The sequence below is a fragment of the Betta splendens genome, chromosome 6 (assembly GCF_900634795.4).
Source record: "Betta splendens chromosome 6, fBetSpl5.4, whole genome shotgun sequence".
NCBI classification, from domain to species: Eukaryota; Metazoa; Chordata; class Actinopteri; order Anabantiformes; family Osphronemidae; genus Betta; species Betta splendens.
The window spans coordinates 3,249,813-3,263,764 of record NC_040886.2 but is presented as its reverse complement, the minus strand read 5'-3'; the positions used below and the strand labels follow the sequence as shown (position 1 = coordinate 3,263,764).

The 13,952-nt window shown below is 43.1% G+C and overlaps 1 protein-coding gene across 1 annotated transcript; it reads left to right on the top strand.

Moving 5' to 3' along the window:
- The first annotated feature begins 317 nt into the window (after window positions 1–317).
- Window positions 318–6,519, top strand: LOC114857118 (cytochrome P450 2J6-like). The gene is made up of 11 exons (XM_029153283.3): window positions 318–653; window positions 1,091–1,253; window positions 1,627–1,779; window positions 1,857–2,017; window positions 4,160–4,228; window positions 4,431–4,535; window positions 4,659–4,797; window positions 5,099–5,184; window positions 5,344–5,445; window positions 5,862–6,003; window positions 6,111–6,519. The coding sequence occupies exons 1-11, from the start codon at window positions 318–320 to the stop codon at window positions 6,287–6,289; spliced, it is 1,635 nt and encodes a 544-aa protein (XP_029009116.1). The 3' UTR covers window positions 6,290–6,519.
- Window positions 6,520–13,952: the final 7,433 nt, after the last annotated feature.

The window sequence follows — 13,952 nt, the reverse complement described above, 5'->3', positions numbered from 1 at the left end:
TGTGTCAACTAAGCAAAGTGAGGGAAAAAATGTTTGACTACTGTAGACTCCATGCCTACAGGTGAAACCATTCGTTTGCCAGAGTCTGCATTCCTGTGAGATAGAAAATTAGCAGTGAAACAAAACACCATTCTGTCATCAAAATGCTTCATACAAGGTAACATACAGTAAAATAAATTTTAAGTGTAAAACAAAGTTACAAAATTAACAAAAATAAAACAATAACATAATTGTTATTGTTTAGTATTGGTGTTGTTGTAAATCAGTTGCTTCACCTAGATTACATTTTGAATGGGTGCAAAGATTTGTTTCGTAAAATGCTGAGTAATTTGAAAGCAGTAGACCAAAAGGTCAGGTCTCAACCTGTCCCCTTGTTCTTACTCACCTTTCATACACTGACCAAAGTGCACTCCCAGAGTGGGCAGATCGTCCTTATAAAGCAGGTCATTCAGGTCCTGCAGCCACTTCAGCTCAGTCTGATCCAGTCCACCATGTTTGCTACAATCATTCTCCTGTCACTCTGCGTGTGCTTCATCATCCTTCAACTCCAATCCCGAAGGCCCGAGAACTTTCCTCCAGGACCTCCTGCTTTGCCACTACTGGGAAATCTGTTGAACCTGAACCTTGAGAACCCTCTGAAGGACCTTGAGAGGGTGAGACATTAAAATGAGTGATGAATAATATATGCCTTGAATTGCATTCATATTAGTGATAATATTAAGAACAAAACCTTTTATGAAATGTTTGATAAACATATACAACTTACAATCTATTAAAAAAAAAGAATGATTTTCCTTGTGATGCAGTATTTACACAAGCACTGCCTGTACAGAGGTAATTGCCTCTTGGCTCCAATGTAGCCAGTAGTAAAGGTCAAACACTTTTTTTTTTGCCTTTTTATACCACATTATATGGGTCCAAATGTGTTGTTGATGTTGAATATTGCATAGAACAAATTCTATTCTTATAATACTAACCTGTGAGAAAATGCCACAAGGTAAATTCTACCCTTCATTTATACAATTCACAGTTGAGACATTTAATGTTTTCTATCTACTAAGTACATTATTATTGTTTTGTTTTCTTTCAGCTGAGGAAGTCGTACGGTAATGTCTACAGCCTGTTCATTGGCCCCAACCGAACTGTGGTTATCAATGGAGTGGAAGCCCTGAAAGAAGCTCTGGTGAACAAGGCTCATGATTTCTCTGGACGACCTCAGGACATGTTTATTAATGATGTCAGCCACAGGAAAGGTCTATACTATACTTTGTTATAAGACTAAATCTGCAATATAAGATCATCTTTGTCTGTCTTTAGTCTACCTACAGTACTGGAACTTTTACGTGAGCTTTAGGTTTAGGTTTATTGAATGCCATTTGAAAAATATAAAATATTTAATTTGAAACAATGGTCCCACCTTTAGTACATAGCAGTACGAAGATTTTATAATTTATTTCACCCTCCCCACCTGATTCTTTTGAATTTGGCTCTAATTTGGAACCTAGTTTCAGACTCTATCTCTAACAGACACTAAATAGCAGGCAGTAATAAAGTAATATAAAATCTTGCTTGACATGGAAATATTCAGCATATTCTCTATACGTCAACACATTTATTGTACTGTAGGAGTAATTGTGGTAGATTACGGCCCTCGATGGAAGGAACATCGTCGCTTTGCCCTGATGACCCTGAGGAACTTTGGTCTGGGGAAAAACACCATGGAGGACAGGATTCATGGAGAGATACAACACATCATCAAAACCCTGGAGAAGAACATCGGCGTGTAATCAGTGTGTAATCAGTGATACTCACCATAAGACTTATGTAATACAAGGTCTGCATTACATCTTTTACAGGCAAAAAGCTGAGTCCTCAGGTTATGTTCCATTATGCAGCCAATAACATCATCTGCCAAGTTCTGTTTGGGACACGTTACGAGTATGATGATGAGTTCATCAAAGAAACTGTCCGCTGCTTCACACAAATTGCGAAGACAATCAATGGTCCATGGGCTATGGTGAGTCAAAGCCAGTTTACATTTAAGAAAAACCTGAGCCTGCATATATTTTAAAAAAAAAACTCCCTTCTCACCCTCAATGGGTGGTCTCATTCGGTTTCCAAGCTGGGGTCCGAGCTTGAGGATTCTGTGTATCCAGGGTATCCAGTATTCAGGGTGGGTCCAATCCTTTAGCAGCTGGTTCATTTGTGCTGCCAGGCGTTAATGTATACCTCATACTTATATACGCGCTCATACTCACCCTGAATGACTAACCTATAATAATGAAGGATCCCTCAAAGGGTACAGTCCCATCCAACTACCGGCCAATAACCTGTCTCTCCACAACATGGAAGCTCATGTCAGGCATCATCGCAGCTAAGATACAGGTAAGAGGGCACATGGGTCAATACATGAGCAAAGCACAGAAGGGCATTGGTAAGGATACCAGAGGAGACAAACACCAACTCCTGGTAGACAGAACAGTCGCCCAAGACTGCAGAGTGCGACACACCAACCTGTGCACACCCTGGATCGACTACAAGAAAGCCTATGATTCAATGCCACACACATGGATCACTTAGTGCTTGGAGGTATACAACATCAATAGAACTCTAAGGGCCTTCATTGCAAACTCGATGAGGTTGTGGAGAACCACCCTTGAAGCCAATGGGAAGCCACTTGCCCAAGTATCCATCAAATGTGGCATATACCAAGGAGATGCACTGTCCCCATTGCTGTTCTAGATAAATCTGAACCCCCTCAGCCAAATAATAAACAAGACTGGCTATGGATACCGACTCCGGAATGGAGCCATCATAAGTCACCTCCTCTACATGGATGACATCAAGCTGTACGCCAAGAATGAGCGAGACATCGACTCACTGATCCACACCACCAGGATCTACAGCTCGGACATCGAGATGTCATTCGGGCTCGAGGAATGTGGGAGGATGGTGACAAAGAGAGGCAAGGTAATCCACACAGAAGGGGTCTCACTCCCAGAAGGAACAATAGCAGACATTGAGGACAGTTACAAGTACCTTGGAATACCACAGGCGAATGGCAACCTTGAACAGGCAACAAGGAATGCGGCAACAGCCAAATACCTCCAACGAGTAAGGCAAGTCCTAAGAAGCCAGCTCAACGGCAAGAACAAATCCCAGGCAATAAACAGCTACGCCCTGCCAGTGATCAGATACCCTGCGGGAATAATAAGGTGGCCAAAGGAAGAGATACAGACCACAGATGTTAAGACACGAATGCTCCTCACCATGCATGGAAGGTTTAACCCCAAATCCAGCACTCTGAGACTGTATGATAGCCGAAAGGAAGGAGGCCGAGGACTAGTAAGCGTGAGAGCCACTATTCAGGATGAAACATCCAAGATCCATAAGTACATCAAGGATAAGGCCCCAACAGATGACGTGCTAAGTAAATGTCTCCGGCAATGAACAGAGGATGAGATGCTGGAAGAGGGATCATCATGGGAGAACAAGCCCTTACACGGGCTGTACCACTGGAACATAACTGAAGTGGCTGATCTCAACAAATTCTACCAATGCTGCACAGGAGCAGGCCCATAGGACCAGAGCCATAGAGGCCCAGATCTACCACACAAGACAAGACCCAAGGTGTAGACTGTGCAACCAGGCCCCTGAGACAATCCAGCACATAACTGCAGGGTGTAAGATGCTGGCAGGGAAAGCATAAATGGAACTCCATAACCAAGTGGCTGGCATAGTATACAGGAACATCTGCGCAGAGTATGGCGGTGGTGATCGGAGCACTGGGGGCAGTGACCCCCAAACTGGAGGAGTGGCTGCAACAGATCCCTGGAAATAGATCCGACATCTCAGTCCAGAAAAGTGCAGTCCTAGGAACAGCAAGGTTACTGCGCAGAACCCTCAAGCTTCCTGGCCTCTGGTAGAGGAACCTGTGTGTGTGTGTGTGTGTGTGTGTGTGTGTGTGTGTGTGTGTGTGTGTGTGTGTGTGTGTGTGTGTGTGTGTGTGTGTGTGTGTGTGTGTGTGTGTGTGTGTGTGGCTTCCACATGGTATAAAGGTGAAGGTGCCACTGAGTGAGTACTGCTCTACTTTCACCTGGAAGCAATATTCTGCAAATTTCTATTCACAATCAAATTAATTCTCTTTGTTCTCTTACAGTTGTATGATTCGCTTCCATTTATTCGCAGCCTGCCGCTGCCCTTTACTAAAGCCTTTAGGAATATGGAGGTATGTTAAATAAATCTGGGTATTAATTCTAAATATTTATAATAGATCATAAAAATACAGTAATAGCAACCTAATGTTAAATATTAAAGAAAGAGAAATAAATGTCAGGTTCAGAGCTTTACTATAGTGCAGTAGGTGTTTTATTCTTTCTCCTAAAACTGTAACTGATTCACATCATGAATTCTGAATTATGTTCTTTCAGACTGTAAGGACACTTGCAAAAAAATTAATAAGTGAGCACAAGAAGAGCCGAGTCCCTGGAGAGCCTCGAGACTTTTTAGACTGCTATCTGGATGAACTGGAAAAGGTGAGTGTCCAGCGTGTGTCCAAGGTAACAGCCCATCTCACGATTGTATGTTAGACTCATTCATTTATATTATTCAAATATAGGGAAATGAAACTAATTGAACTTGTCTTCTCTTCTGGTTAGAGAGACAGTGAGAAGACTACATTCTCAGAAGAACAACTGATTATGTACGCGATAGATCTTCAGTTTGCTGGGACTGACACTACCTCCAACACCCTGCTCACTGGCTTCCTCTACCTCATCACCCACCCAGACATACAAGGTGTGTCTGCACCTGAACATGTGGCTCATTACTGTCATGGACTATGCAACCCTGTGTTGTATTTCTATAGTAAATATTTTCTGTCCATCTGTGTGAAATACGTTTCACAGACAACCAAGTATGTCTACTGGCTACTCAATACATTCTTTCTGATTATATACAGCTACTACTACATTTACTTTTAAGTTATACACACATGTATTAATATTAGTGTTATGGAATCTGTAAGACTTAGCTTTAGTTAAACAGTTCACTATTTGTATAAGTGAGTAACTTAACTCGTGCCCCTCCATTCCCTCAGAGCGTTGTCAACAGGAGATAGATCAGGTGATGGAAGGGAAGGATCAGATCTGCTTTGATGACAGGCACAACATGCCTTTCACACAGGTGTGGTATATAAGCATTAATATAATAATTTAATGTGCACAGTTGCTACAGTACTGGCCGACTATCTGAGAGCAAGTGTTTTCTTGTTGTCTTGAAATCTCTTTTTTGGGCTAAGTCAGATAAGCATCCTCCTGAATTTGAACATCTATCTCCTTCCAGGCTGTGCTCCATGAAGTACAGAGGGTAGCCAACACTGTTCCACTCAGTGTTTTTCATTGTACAACTACAGACACAGATCTGATGGGATACTCCATTCCCAAGGTAAGAGGCTACTTTTGGATAATTAGAAGTCAAATACAGCCCAATGATTATACATAATCTAAGTGAGATTAAACCACCCAGTTTTTGTACAGTTCATTTTCTTTCTGCATCACGTACTGTACAGTACATGCACATGTGCATAATCCTAGTGGATCAGACTGTTTAGTGATTACACTAAACAACATAGCACCCATAGTTTCGGATTCCTGAATTTTTTTTTATCGCTAGACACCTAAAGATTCAAATTGCTTTTGAAGATTATGATGAGTTCTAAATACAGTGAGAGTTGTAATCTAAATTTGAACTGGCTGTAAAACACATCTTCTACAGCTTTTCTGCATCTGAAATAACTGAACATTATAAATTATAATTGTTAGAGTCACTACAGTTACAGTTAAATTCTTCTTTCTCTTTAGGGTACTGTGATTATTCCAAACCTCTCATCACTGCTGAATGAACAAGGACAATGGAAATTCCCAAATGACTTCAACCCTAAAAACTTCCTCAACAACAAGGGCGAGTTTGTTAAACCTGAGGCCTTCATGCCTTTCTCTGCAGGTACAAGGTCATAAAAACAACTACTACTGTAGGTCTTATTGCTTTATACTTGCAGTAGCATGTGCAGCTACGTTAACTGAGCCTAACTAAGTCTTTTCATGTATCAGGTCCTCGTACATGTCTGGGAGAGGGTTTGGCTCGTATGGAGCTCTTCCTCATCATGGTGACTCTGCTGAAGAAGTTCAAGTTCATATGGCCTGAAGATGCCGGAGAACCAGACTACACCCTAGTGTATGGGGTCACTCAAACTCCCAAACCTTACTACATGAAGATCCAACTCAGATAGATTCAGTAAGAACACGCAAGAGAGAGAAACTCAAAGCAATACATGTATATTTCACCACATAAACCATGTAGACAGCCATACACATGATGATCACATAACACCACCTTTGTACATTGTTTCAAAATGGGATTTGTTGTTTTAAACATTGCCCATGATTTGCCCCTTACACTTTCTACACCTTGCTATAATTCTTTCTTTTTGACATGTGTCAATAAAACAAGATAATTACCTGTCAGTGGTTTGAATTTTGACTGATGACATGACACAGAACTGTCATGTTAAATGTTTCAACATTTACGCAAAGTAACATGTTTAATTTACAAGGCCTCTAGCAGGTGGAGGGCTGTGACCACAAAACATCTGAGTGTTATCCATACAGAACTGACATCCCTGATGTCAAATTAAAAACTAATCTTAAAACAACAACAAATTTATTAAATTACTGCATATTCTATGTGGCAATAAAACATATTTTCCTTTTCTAATTGGAGAATCCACGGACGAATGGTGACAGAACTGATACTTTAAACTGCATTGATACTGTATAGTTGGAATTATTAGGAACATAATTCTTCTGCAACTGTATTTTAAAATATGGTATTATAAAACCTCCAATCTATTCAGATGTCCATTTTTTACAGAGCTATTTACATTAGCATTGTCTATACAGAGATAACTGCCTTTATTCTGGTTTAGATTCAGCCAGTAGCAGGGGCCAAACACTTCACTATATACTACAGTATATAATTAACAAATGGCTTCAAGGTGATGTTAAAACATTTTAACATCTCACAGTTTCAGACAGACCAGTGGAGCTGATCACATGTTCAGACACCTCATTGAGACACCCAGGTCCAGTATTCTTTAACCTGAAACTAAGCATAGACATTCAAAACAGCACAGTTCACAGTTGTATAGAAGCTGATGTAAAAAAAAAAATTGTAAATGTCTGTAGAAGAAAAGTAGAATCTAAGGGTGAATTATCTCTCTAATCCTATCTAGTTATAACTGTCTTTTTTCCCTTTCTGATTAGGAAGTTGAATGGTAATGTTTGCAGCCTGTTTATTTGTCCAAAATTATCTGTGGCCATGAATGGAATGACCAACAGAGGACCTAGTGACCAAAACTAATGATGTCATCATAAGATCTTATATTTATTATGACGTCACCCAGAACAAGGCAGGAAAAACAAAGTCAGATGTCAATAAACACAGATTTATATTTCAGTGCCATGCTGCATTACTGTTTGCTTGTCAGGGAACAGCAAGGTGAAAGAGCCAAATGCACAGCACACACTGGTCTCAGTTTGTGGAGCTTTAAAGGTCCTTGATCATACAGCTTTTCACTCTAAAGAATATTGGACATCAATGTTTGTAAGGTGTCTAAGTTTTCATTCCATAAAACCTGTAGATCATCCACACAGCCTCTGCCAATGTGTGGTTTTCAACACAACACAGACCTCAGGAGAGCAATTATAGCTTTAGTTCTTTCGGTGGTGGATTTGTTTTATCCACAATCTGACCCTGAAGCTGGAGAGGAGGCTGCTGAAATCATTACACTTTGACTGGCGCGAGATATCTCTCTGTGGTAATGTCACATTTACTTTATTTGATTTAAATGATTTGCAAAGCTACTAGCGTTAACATTTTTCTAAATAGCCTATGCAGAGCAAATATTCATAACACAACTTGCCTGGAAAACTTGTTAATAGAAAAACACTGCTATAGCTTACATTATACAAATAAACAAACAAACGTTTGAGAGCACAGCTGAAATGGTATAAATACATTTTACACTGTTTTTGTCTTGCTTGTGCTGCTGCTCTGACAGAATTTTATAAAAAAGTTCTGCATTATTATTTATAGCAATCACTGCATGACGTACTGTACCTGGGAACAAACAAAATATTGGTTCAATCATGTATTGACCTTACATATTTTTACTGCTTTTAGTTAGTGTTTTTCAGAAATGTTTTTTGATCATTCTTAATAAACCTGACAGTAATATGTCTCTGTATCTCAAGTTGTTACAGGTATCTAGACTACAGAGGCTAGTGAGCTGGTGCTGGGGATTCCTGGGGTGAAAAATCTCAGTTGCCATCTCTTCATTTGTGAGTTGTACTGTAGATCAAGACAGAGTTTCCTGATGAATGAAACACTTGTTATGGGAAAAATTGTCTCTTCCTTATTTCTATGTGTCTTCCTTATTTCTATGCAGTTATTATACGATTTATGACTTATGTTCTGCAATTAATATCTTGCGTTTTGTCTTACTGTATGCATTTGACATTTCACCTACATTGTTCAATGGTTGTCTCTGCCTGAGAGACTCTCAACTCTAGCTCCCAAACCCAAGGTCGGGGAGTTGTGTCTCTGTCTGTTGAGACTAGGTGCTCCTTTCTCACAGATAGTTGGACATCAGCAATGCAGGTGTGAGAATGTAAATATCTTCACACACACTGCGACAGGGAGGAGATGGTGCATGTAATTTGATTGGGTTAGAAAGACACTCCACCCTAGTCGGACAGAGAAGCTAAAAGGCAGAAGCAACTTGAGGATCGTGGGCTCTTTGCATCACACCTTCGTGGTGTGTGCACTGATCTCCCCAGCTGGTTTTTGGTTTGTTGATGTGCACGATCAACATCCATGCTTTTTATTTGCTTTCCCCATTATTTTTATTTTCTTTATTATTTCAATAAATCGCACAAAAGGACAACTCTCTCTCATCTACTTCTTTATGGAAAATTTCCACCACACACTCACTGTATGTTGAATTTAGACCACCTGTGGAATAACTGAAATGAGTTATTCCACAGCAACTAATTTGATAGTATTGAAATTACATGTTTTTCTCTTTTCTAATAAGGTAAGCTATAAAGGTGAATCAAGCGTAAGGAAAAGCATGTGTAAATATAAAGTAAAAATTCAATTGTTTAAAATAATTCTTGAGTATTGCACACACAAAAACACATTTCCACTCAATGATTTCCTGAATGAAAGTGTTTTCCCCTTATAAAAACAGATTTCTGTGAAATATGTAATTGGCAACCAGAAAATGCACCGCTACTCCAAAGCTGGAAGAAACTGTTATCTTCACACTCTAGGTTATTGAGTGTGTTGAGAAGCCTGGGGTTTGAGGACAGAAGCTTTTGCAGGGCCTTGCAAATGAAATGCTTGATGGAAGTAGGGTAAACAGACCATGTCCTGGGTAGGTGGTGTGGTGGAAATTTTCCATAAAGAAGTAGATGAGAGAGAGTTGTCCTTTTGTGCGATTTATTGAAATAATAAAGAAAATAAAAATAATGGGGAAAGCAAATAAAAAACATGGATGTTGATCGTGCACATCAGCAAACCAAAAACCAGCTGGGGAGATCAGTGCACACACCACGAAGGTGTGATGCAAAGAGCCCACGATCTTCAAGTTGCTTCTGCCTTTTAACCCCTTTCTCTGGCTCTGGTGGAATATCCCTCTGCAGCAATGGAATTGTTTGCGCCACCTTATCTCGCTGTGAGTGAGAATGTTTGCTTTCTCACTTCTGCATCGTCATGTCTTGTTATGCAAAGGAAGGAACACCGAGCTTCCAAGACAAGATGCATTCGCTTTAACAGCCTTGGGTCTGGTGGGGAGTCAGATAGGATGGAGCCAGAGTCCGGGTGTAAAAGACAAACATATATCATAAATTATTAGTCAGTCAAATGGAACATCAGATGTTTAGACTTGATATACGTCATATGTTTTGGACACTCGGGTGAAGAGAGGGGCTGAGCTGTCAACTGATCACCACCTGGTGGTGAGTAGGATCCGCTGGCAGAGAAGGAGGCTGGAACGACTTGGCAGGCCCAAACGTATTGTGAGGGTCTGTTGGGAACGCCTGGCTGAACCCTCTGTCAGACGGACCTTTAACTCACACCTCCGGGAGAGCTTCGACCAGATTCCGAGGGAGGTGGGAGACATAGAGTCCGAGTGGACCATGTTCTCCGTCTCCATTGTCAACGCGGCCGTTCGGAGCTGTGGACGCAGGGTCTCCGGTGCCTGTCGTGGTGGTAATCCCCGAACCCGGTGGTGGACGCCGGAGGTAAGGGACGCCATCAAGCTGAAGAAGGAGTCCTACCAGGTATGGTTGACCTGTAGGACTCCTGAGGCAGCTGATGGGTACCGGCAGGCCAAGCGTGCTGCAGCCCGTGCCGTTGCGGAGGCAAAAACTCGGGCTTGGGAGGAGTTCGGGGAGGCCATGGAGGAGGACTATCGCTCGGCCTCAAAGAGATTCTGGCAAACCGTCCGGCGCCTCAGGAGGGGGAAGCAGTTCTTTACCAACTCTGTTTTCAGTGGAGGTGGGGAGCTGTTGACCTCAACTGGGGATGTTATCGGACGGTGGAAGGAGTACTTTGAGGATCTCCTCAACCCCTCCGACATGCCTTCTGCTGAGGAAGCAGAGGCAGGGGACTCAGAGGCGGACTCGCCCATCACCCAGGCTGAGGTCACCGAGGTAGTTAGTAAGCTCCTCGGTGGCAGAGCAGCGGGGGTGGATGAGATCCGTCCTGAGTACCTCAAGTCTCTGGATGTTGTGGGGCTGTCTTGGGTGACACGCCTCTGCAACATCGCGTGGAGGAGGGGGACAGTTCCTCTGGACTGGACAACCGGGGTGGTTGTCCCTCTTTACAAAAAGGGGGACAGGAGAGTGTGTTCCAACTATAGGGGGATCACACTTCTCAGCCTCCCTGGGAAAGTCTATGCCAGGGTACTGGAGAGGAGAATTCGGCCGATAGTCGAACCTCGGATACAGGAGGAACAATGTGGTTTTCGGCCTGGTCGTGGAACGCTGGACCAGCTTTATACCCTCAGCAGGGTGCTTGAGGGTTTGTGGGAGTTTGCCCAACCAGTCTACATGTGCTTTGTGGATCTGGAGAAGGCATTCGACCGCGTCCCTCGTGACATCCTGTGGGGGGTGCTCCGGGAGTATGGAGTCCGGGGCCCTTTGCTAAGGGCTGTTCGGTCTCTGTACAACCGGAGCAGGAGCTTGGTTCGCATTGCCAGCAATAAGTCAGACCTGTTCCCGGTGCATGTTGGACTTCGGCAGGGCTGCCCTTTGTCACCGGTTCTGTTCATTATTTTTATGGACAGAATTTCTAGGCGCAGCCAGGGGCCGGAGGGGGTCTGGTTTGGGGACCACAGGATTGCATCTCTGCTTTTTGCAGATGATGTTGTCCTGTTGGCTTCATCAGGCCAGGACCTCCAGCGTGCGCTGGTGCGGTTTGCAGCTGAGTGTGAAGCGGCTGGGATGAGAATCAGTTCCTCCAAATCTGAGGCCATGGTTCTCGACCGGAAAAAGGTGGTTTGCTCTCTCCAGGTTGGAGAAGAGTTCCTGCCTCAAGTGGAGGAGTTTAAGTATCTTGGGGTCTTGTTCACGAGTGAGGGAAGGAGGGAGCGTGAGTTTGACAGACGGATCGGTGCGGCGGCTGCAGTAATGCGGTCGGTGTATCGGTCCGTCGTGGTGAAGAGGGAGCTGAGCCGAAAGGCAAAGCTCTCAATTTACCGGTCAATCTACGTTCCTACCCTCACCTATGGTCATGAGCTTTGGGTCATGACCGAAAGGGCAAGGTCACGGATACAAGCGGCTGAAATGAGCTTCCTCCGCAGGGTGGCTGGGCGCTCCCTTAGAGATAAGGTGAGGAGCTCTGTCACCCGGGAGGAGCTCGGAGTAGAGTCGCTGCTCCTCCACATCGAGAGGAGCCAGCTGAGGTGGCTCGGGCATCTAGTTCGGATGCCTCCTGGACGCCTCCCTGGGGAGGTGTTCCGGGCATGTCCCACCGGTAGGAGGCCCCGAGGAAGACCTAGGACTCGCTGGAGAGACTACGTCTCTCGGCTGGCCTGGGAACGTCTTGGGGTCCCACCGGAAGAGCTGGAGGAAGTGTCCGGGGAGAGGGAAGTCTGGAACTCTCTGCTTAGACTGCTGCCCCCGCGACCCGGCCCCGGATAAGCGGATGAAAATGGATGGATGGATGGATGGATACGTCAGGGCACAAGAGATTATTTGTTTGTGTAAGAATGTTCAGTATTGTACCTAACCAGCACATGACGAGTGTGTTGGATAAGAAATAGCACTAAGGTAAAATTTTTCCATTACATTCCCCCCTTTTGATTACACATTAATCAAACACTAAAATAATAAAATTTTTCAAACATTGCATTTTGTAGTAACAACCCTTACAAATGAAACAGTAAGTGTATTAAGTCAAAATTCAAAAATACACCTTCACATAAAATGCAAGTAACTTAGGAATAAAAGGTTGGGAGCTGTTTTGGTGGGTAGTTAAACAAGAATAACCTCTGTATCGGCATGTGAAGAAAATGAGCCCATACCATCGTCAAAGTCATTAAGTGAGTTAGAGTTGGGGTTTTTGAACATAGTGCATTGTGTCATTTGATATGAGAGTGTTGCTGAGGTCGCACGCATGATGAGACCTCTAACTAGTGGGATAACGCAAAAACCAAACAAGAGAATCACAGCCATCTCAATGATAAGGGAAACAGCTGCGGACATGAGAACAGATTTCCATTTTCCAGACATTTCGTCTAGCCAATTCCAAGAGGAAGAATCTATACCAGAGTTAGCTGAGATTCTGAAGGCTGTGGAGCGCTTTTGCCACAATACCGTTAGAATCAGTGTTATTCAGGATGTAAGTACAACATGCGTTTCCAAACATAACACAAACGCCTCTTTTCTCTGCTAACAACGTGTCTACATCCATTCGACTGTAAGGTAATAAAGACAATTAATGTATGATAGCCATAGGTTTCCGATGGGGTTCTGTTTCATATAATCTTAAGATAGATTTCATGCTTTCGGATCTTTAATTGTACATTTGGGTCTAGAGCGAATAGGAGATTCAGGGATTTAACCAGAATGATGATGCATATTGCTGCTTGTGTTGTCTGTCATCTGTAGATGACGGATAAAACTAATTGTAGCGGTGAATAAAGTGATTGTGAGCAAATTAAACACCAAGTCAACTTCAGGATATTTAAACTCAGTGTTGTGAATTATGTGAAAGTTTCTCATTCAAAAGTATTGTGTAAAGTTACATAGAAACATCATATGATAAAGGCAATAATCCAAGTAACATAAAATGTCTAACACAACAAGGTCACAATTGATGTCTCGTAACAATCTTCTTCTTCCTGTTGAACAGTAGCGTTAGATTGTTTCCAACCTGTGTGTTGAAGTATTGATTGTCCGTTGGGGTTCTTCAGGTTGTGATCAGCTGATCACAGAGACACTTGGGATTTGTTATCACCGCCAGGTTTCCTCCCAATGTCGTCTGAGTCACTGTCACTCCCGTGATGTGAAGAGTCTACACGTCGTCCAGCGTCGGCAACTCAAGGCTGCTCGTGTGTGTGTTTTCTCAGGAGCGTGTGTGTAGATGTATGGTCTGATAGTGTGATTCACCGGCGCAGCTTCAGGCGGCACTTGGCTCACACCTTTAGCTGAACGGTCAACGCAGCCTCGCCTCAGTGCGTGGGTGAGCACAGCGAGGGTCGTCCTTCTCAATTCTTTATGTCAGTGGTGGTTTTCTCGTGTGGTGTAGATGTAGATGGAGGGTCGTCTGTTGGATCCGGGACCTTCCTGGATGGAGTTGATCCAAGTCGCTCCCTCTGCGATCTT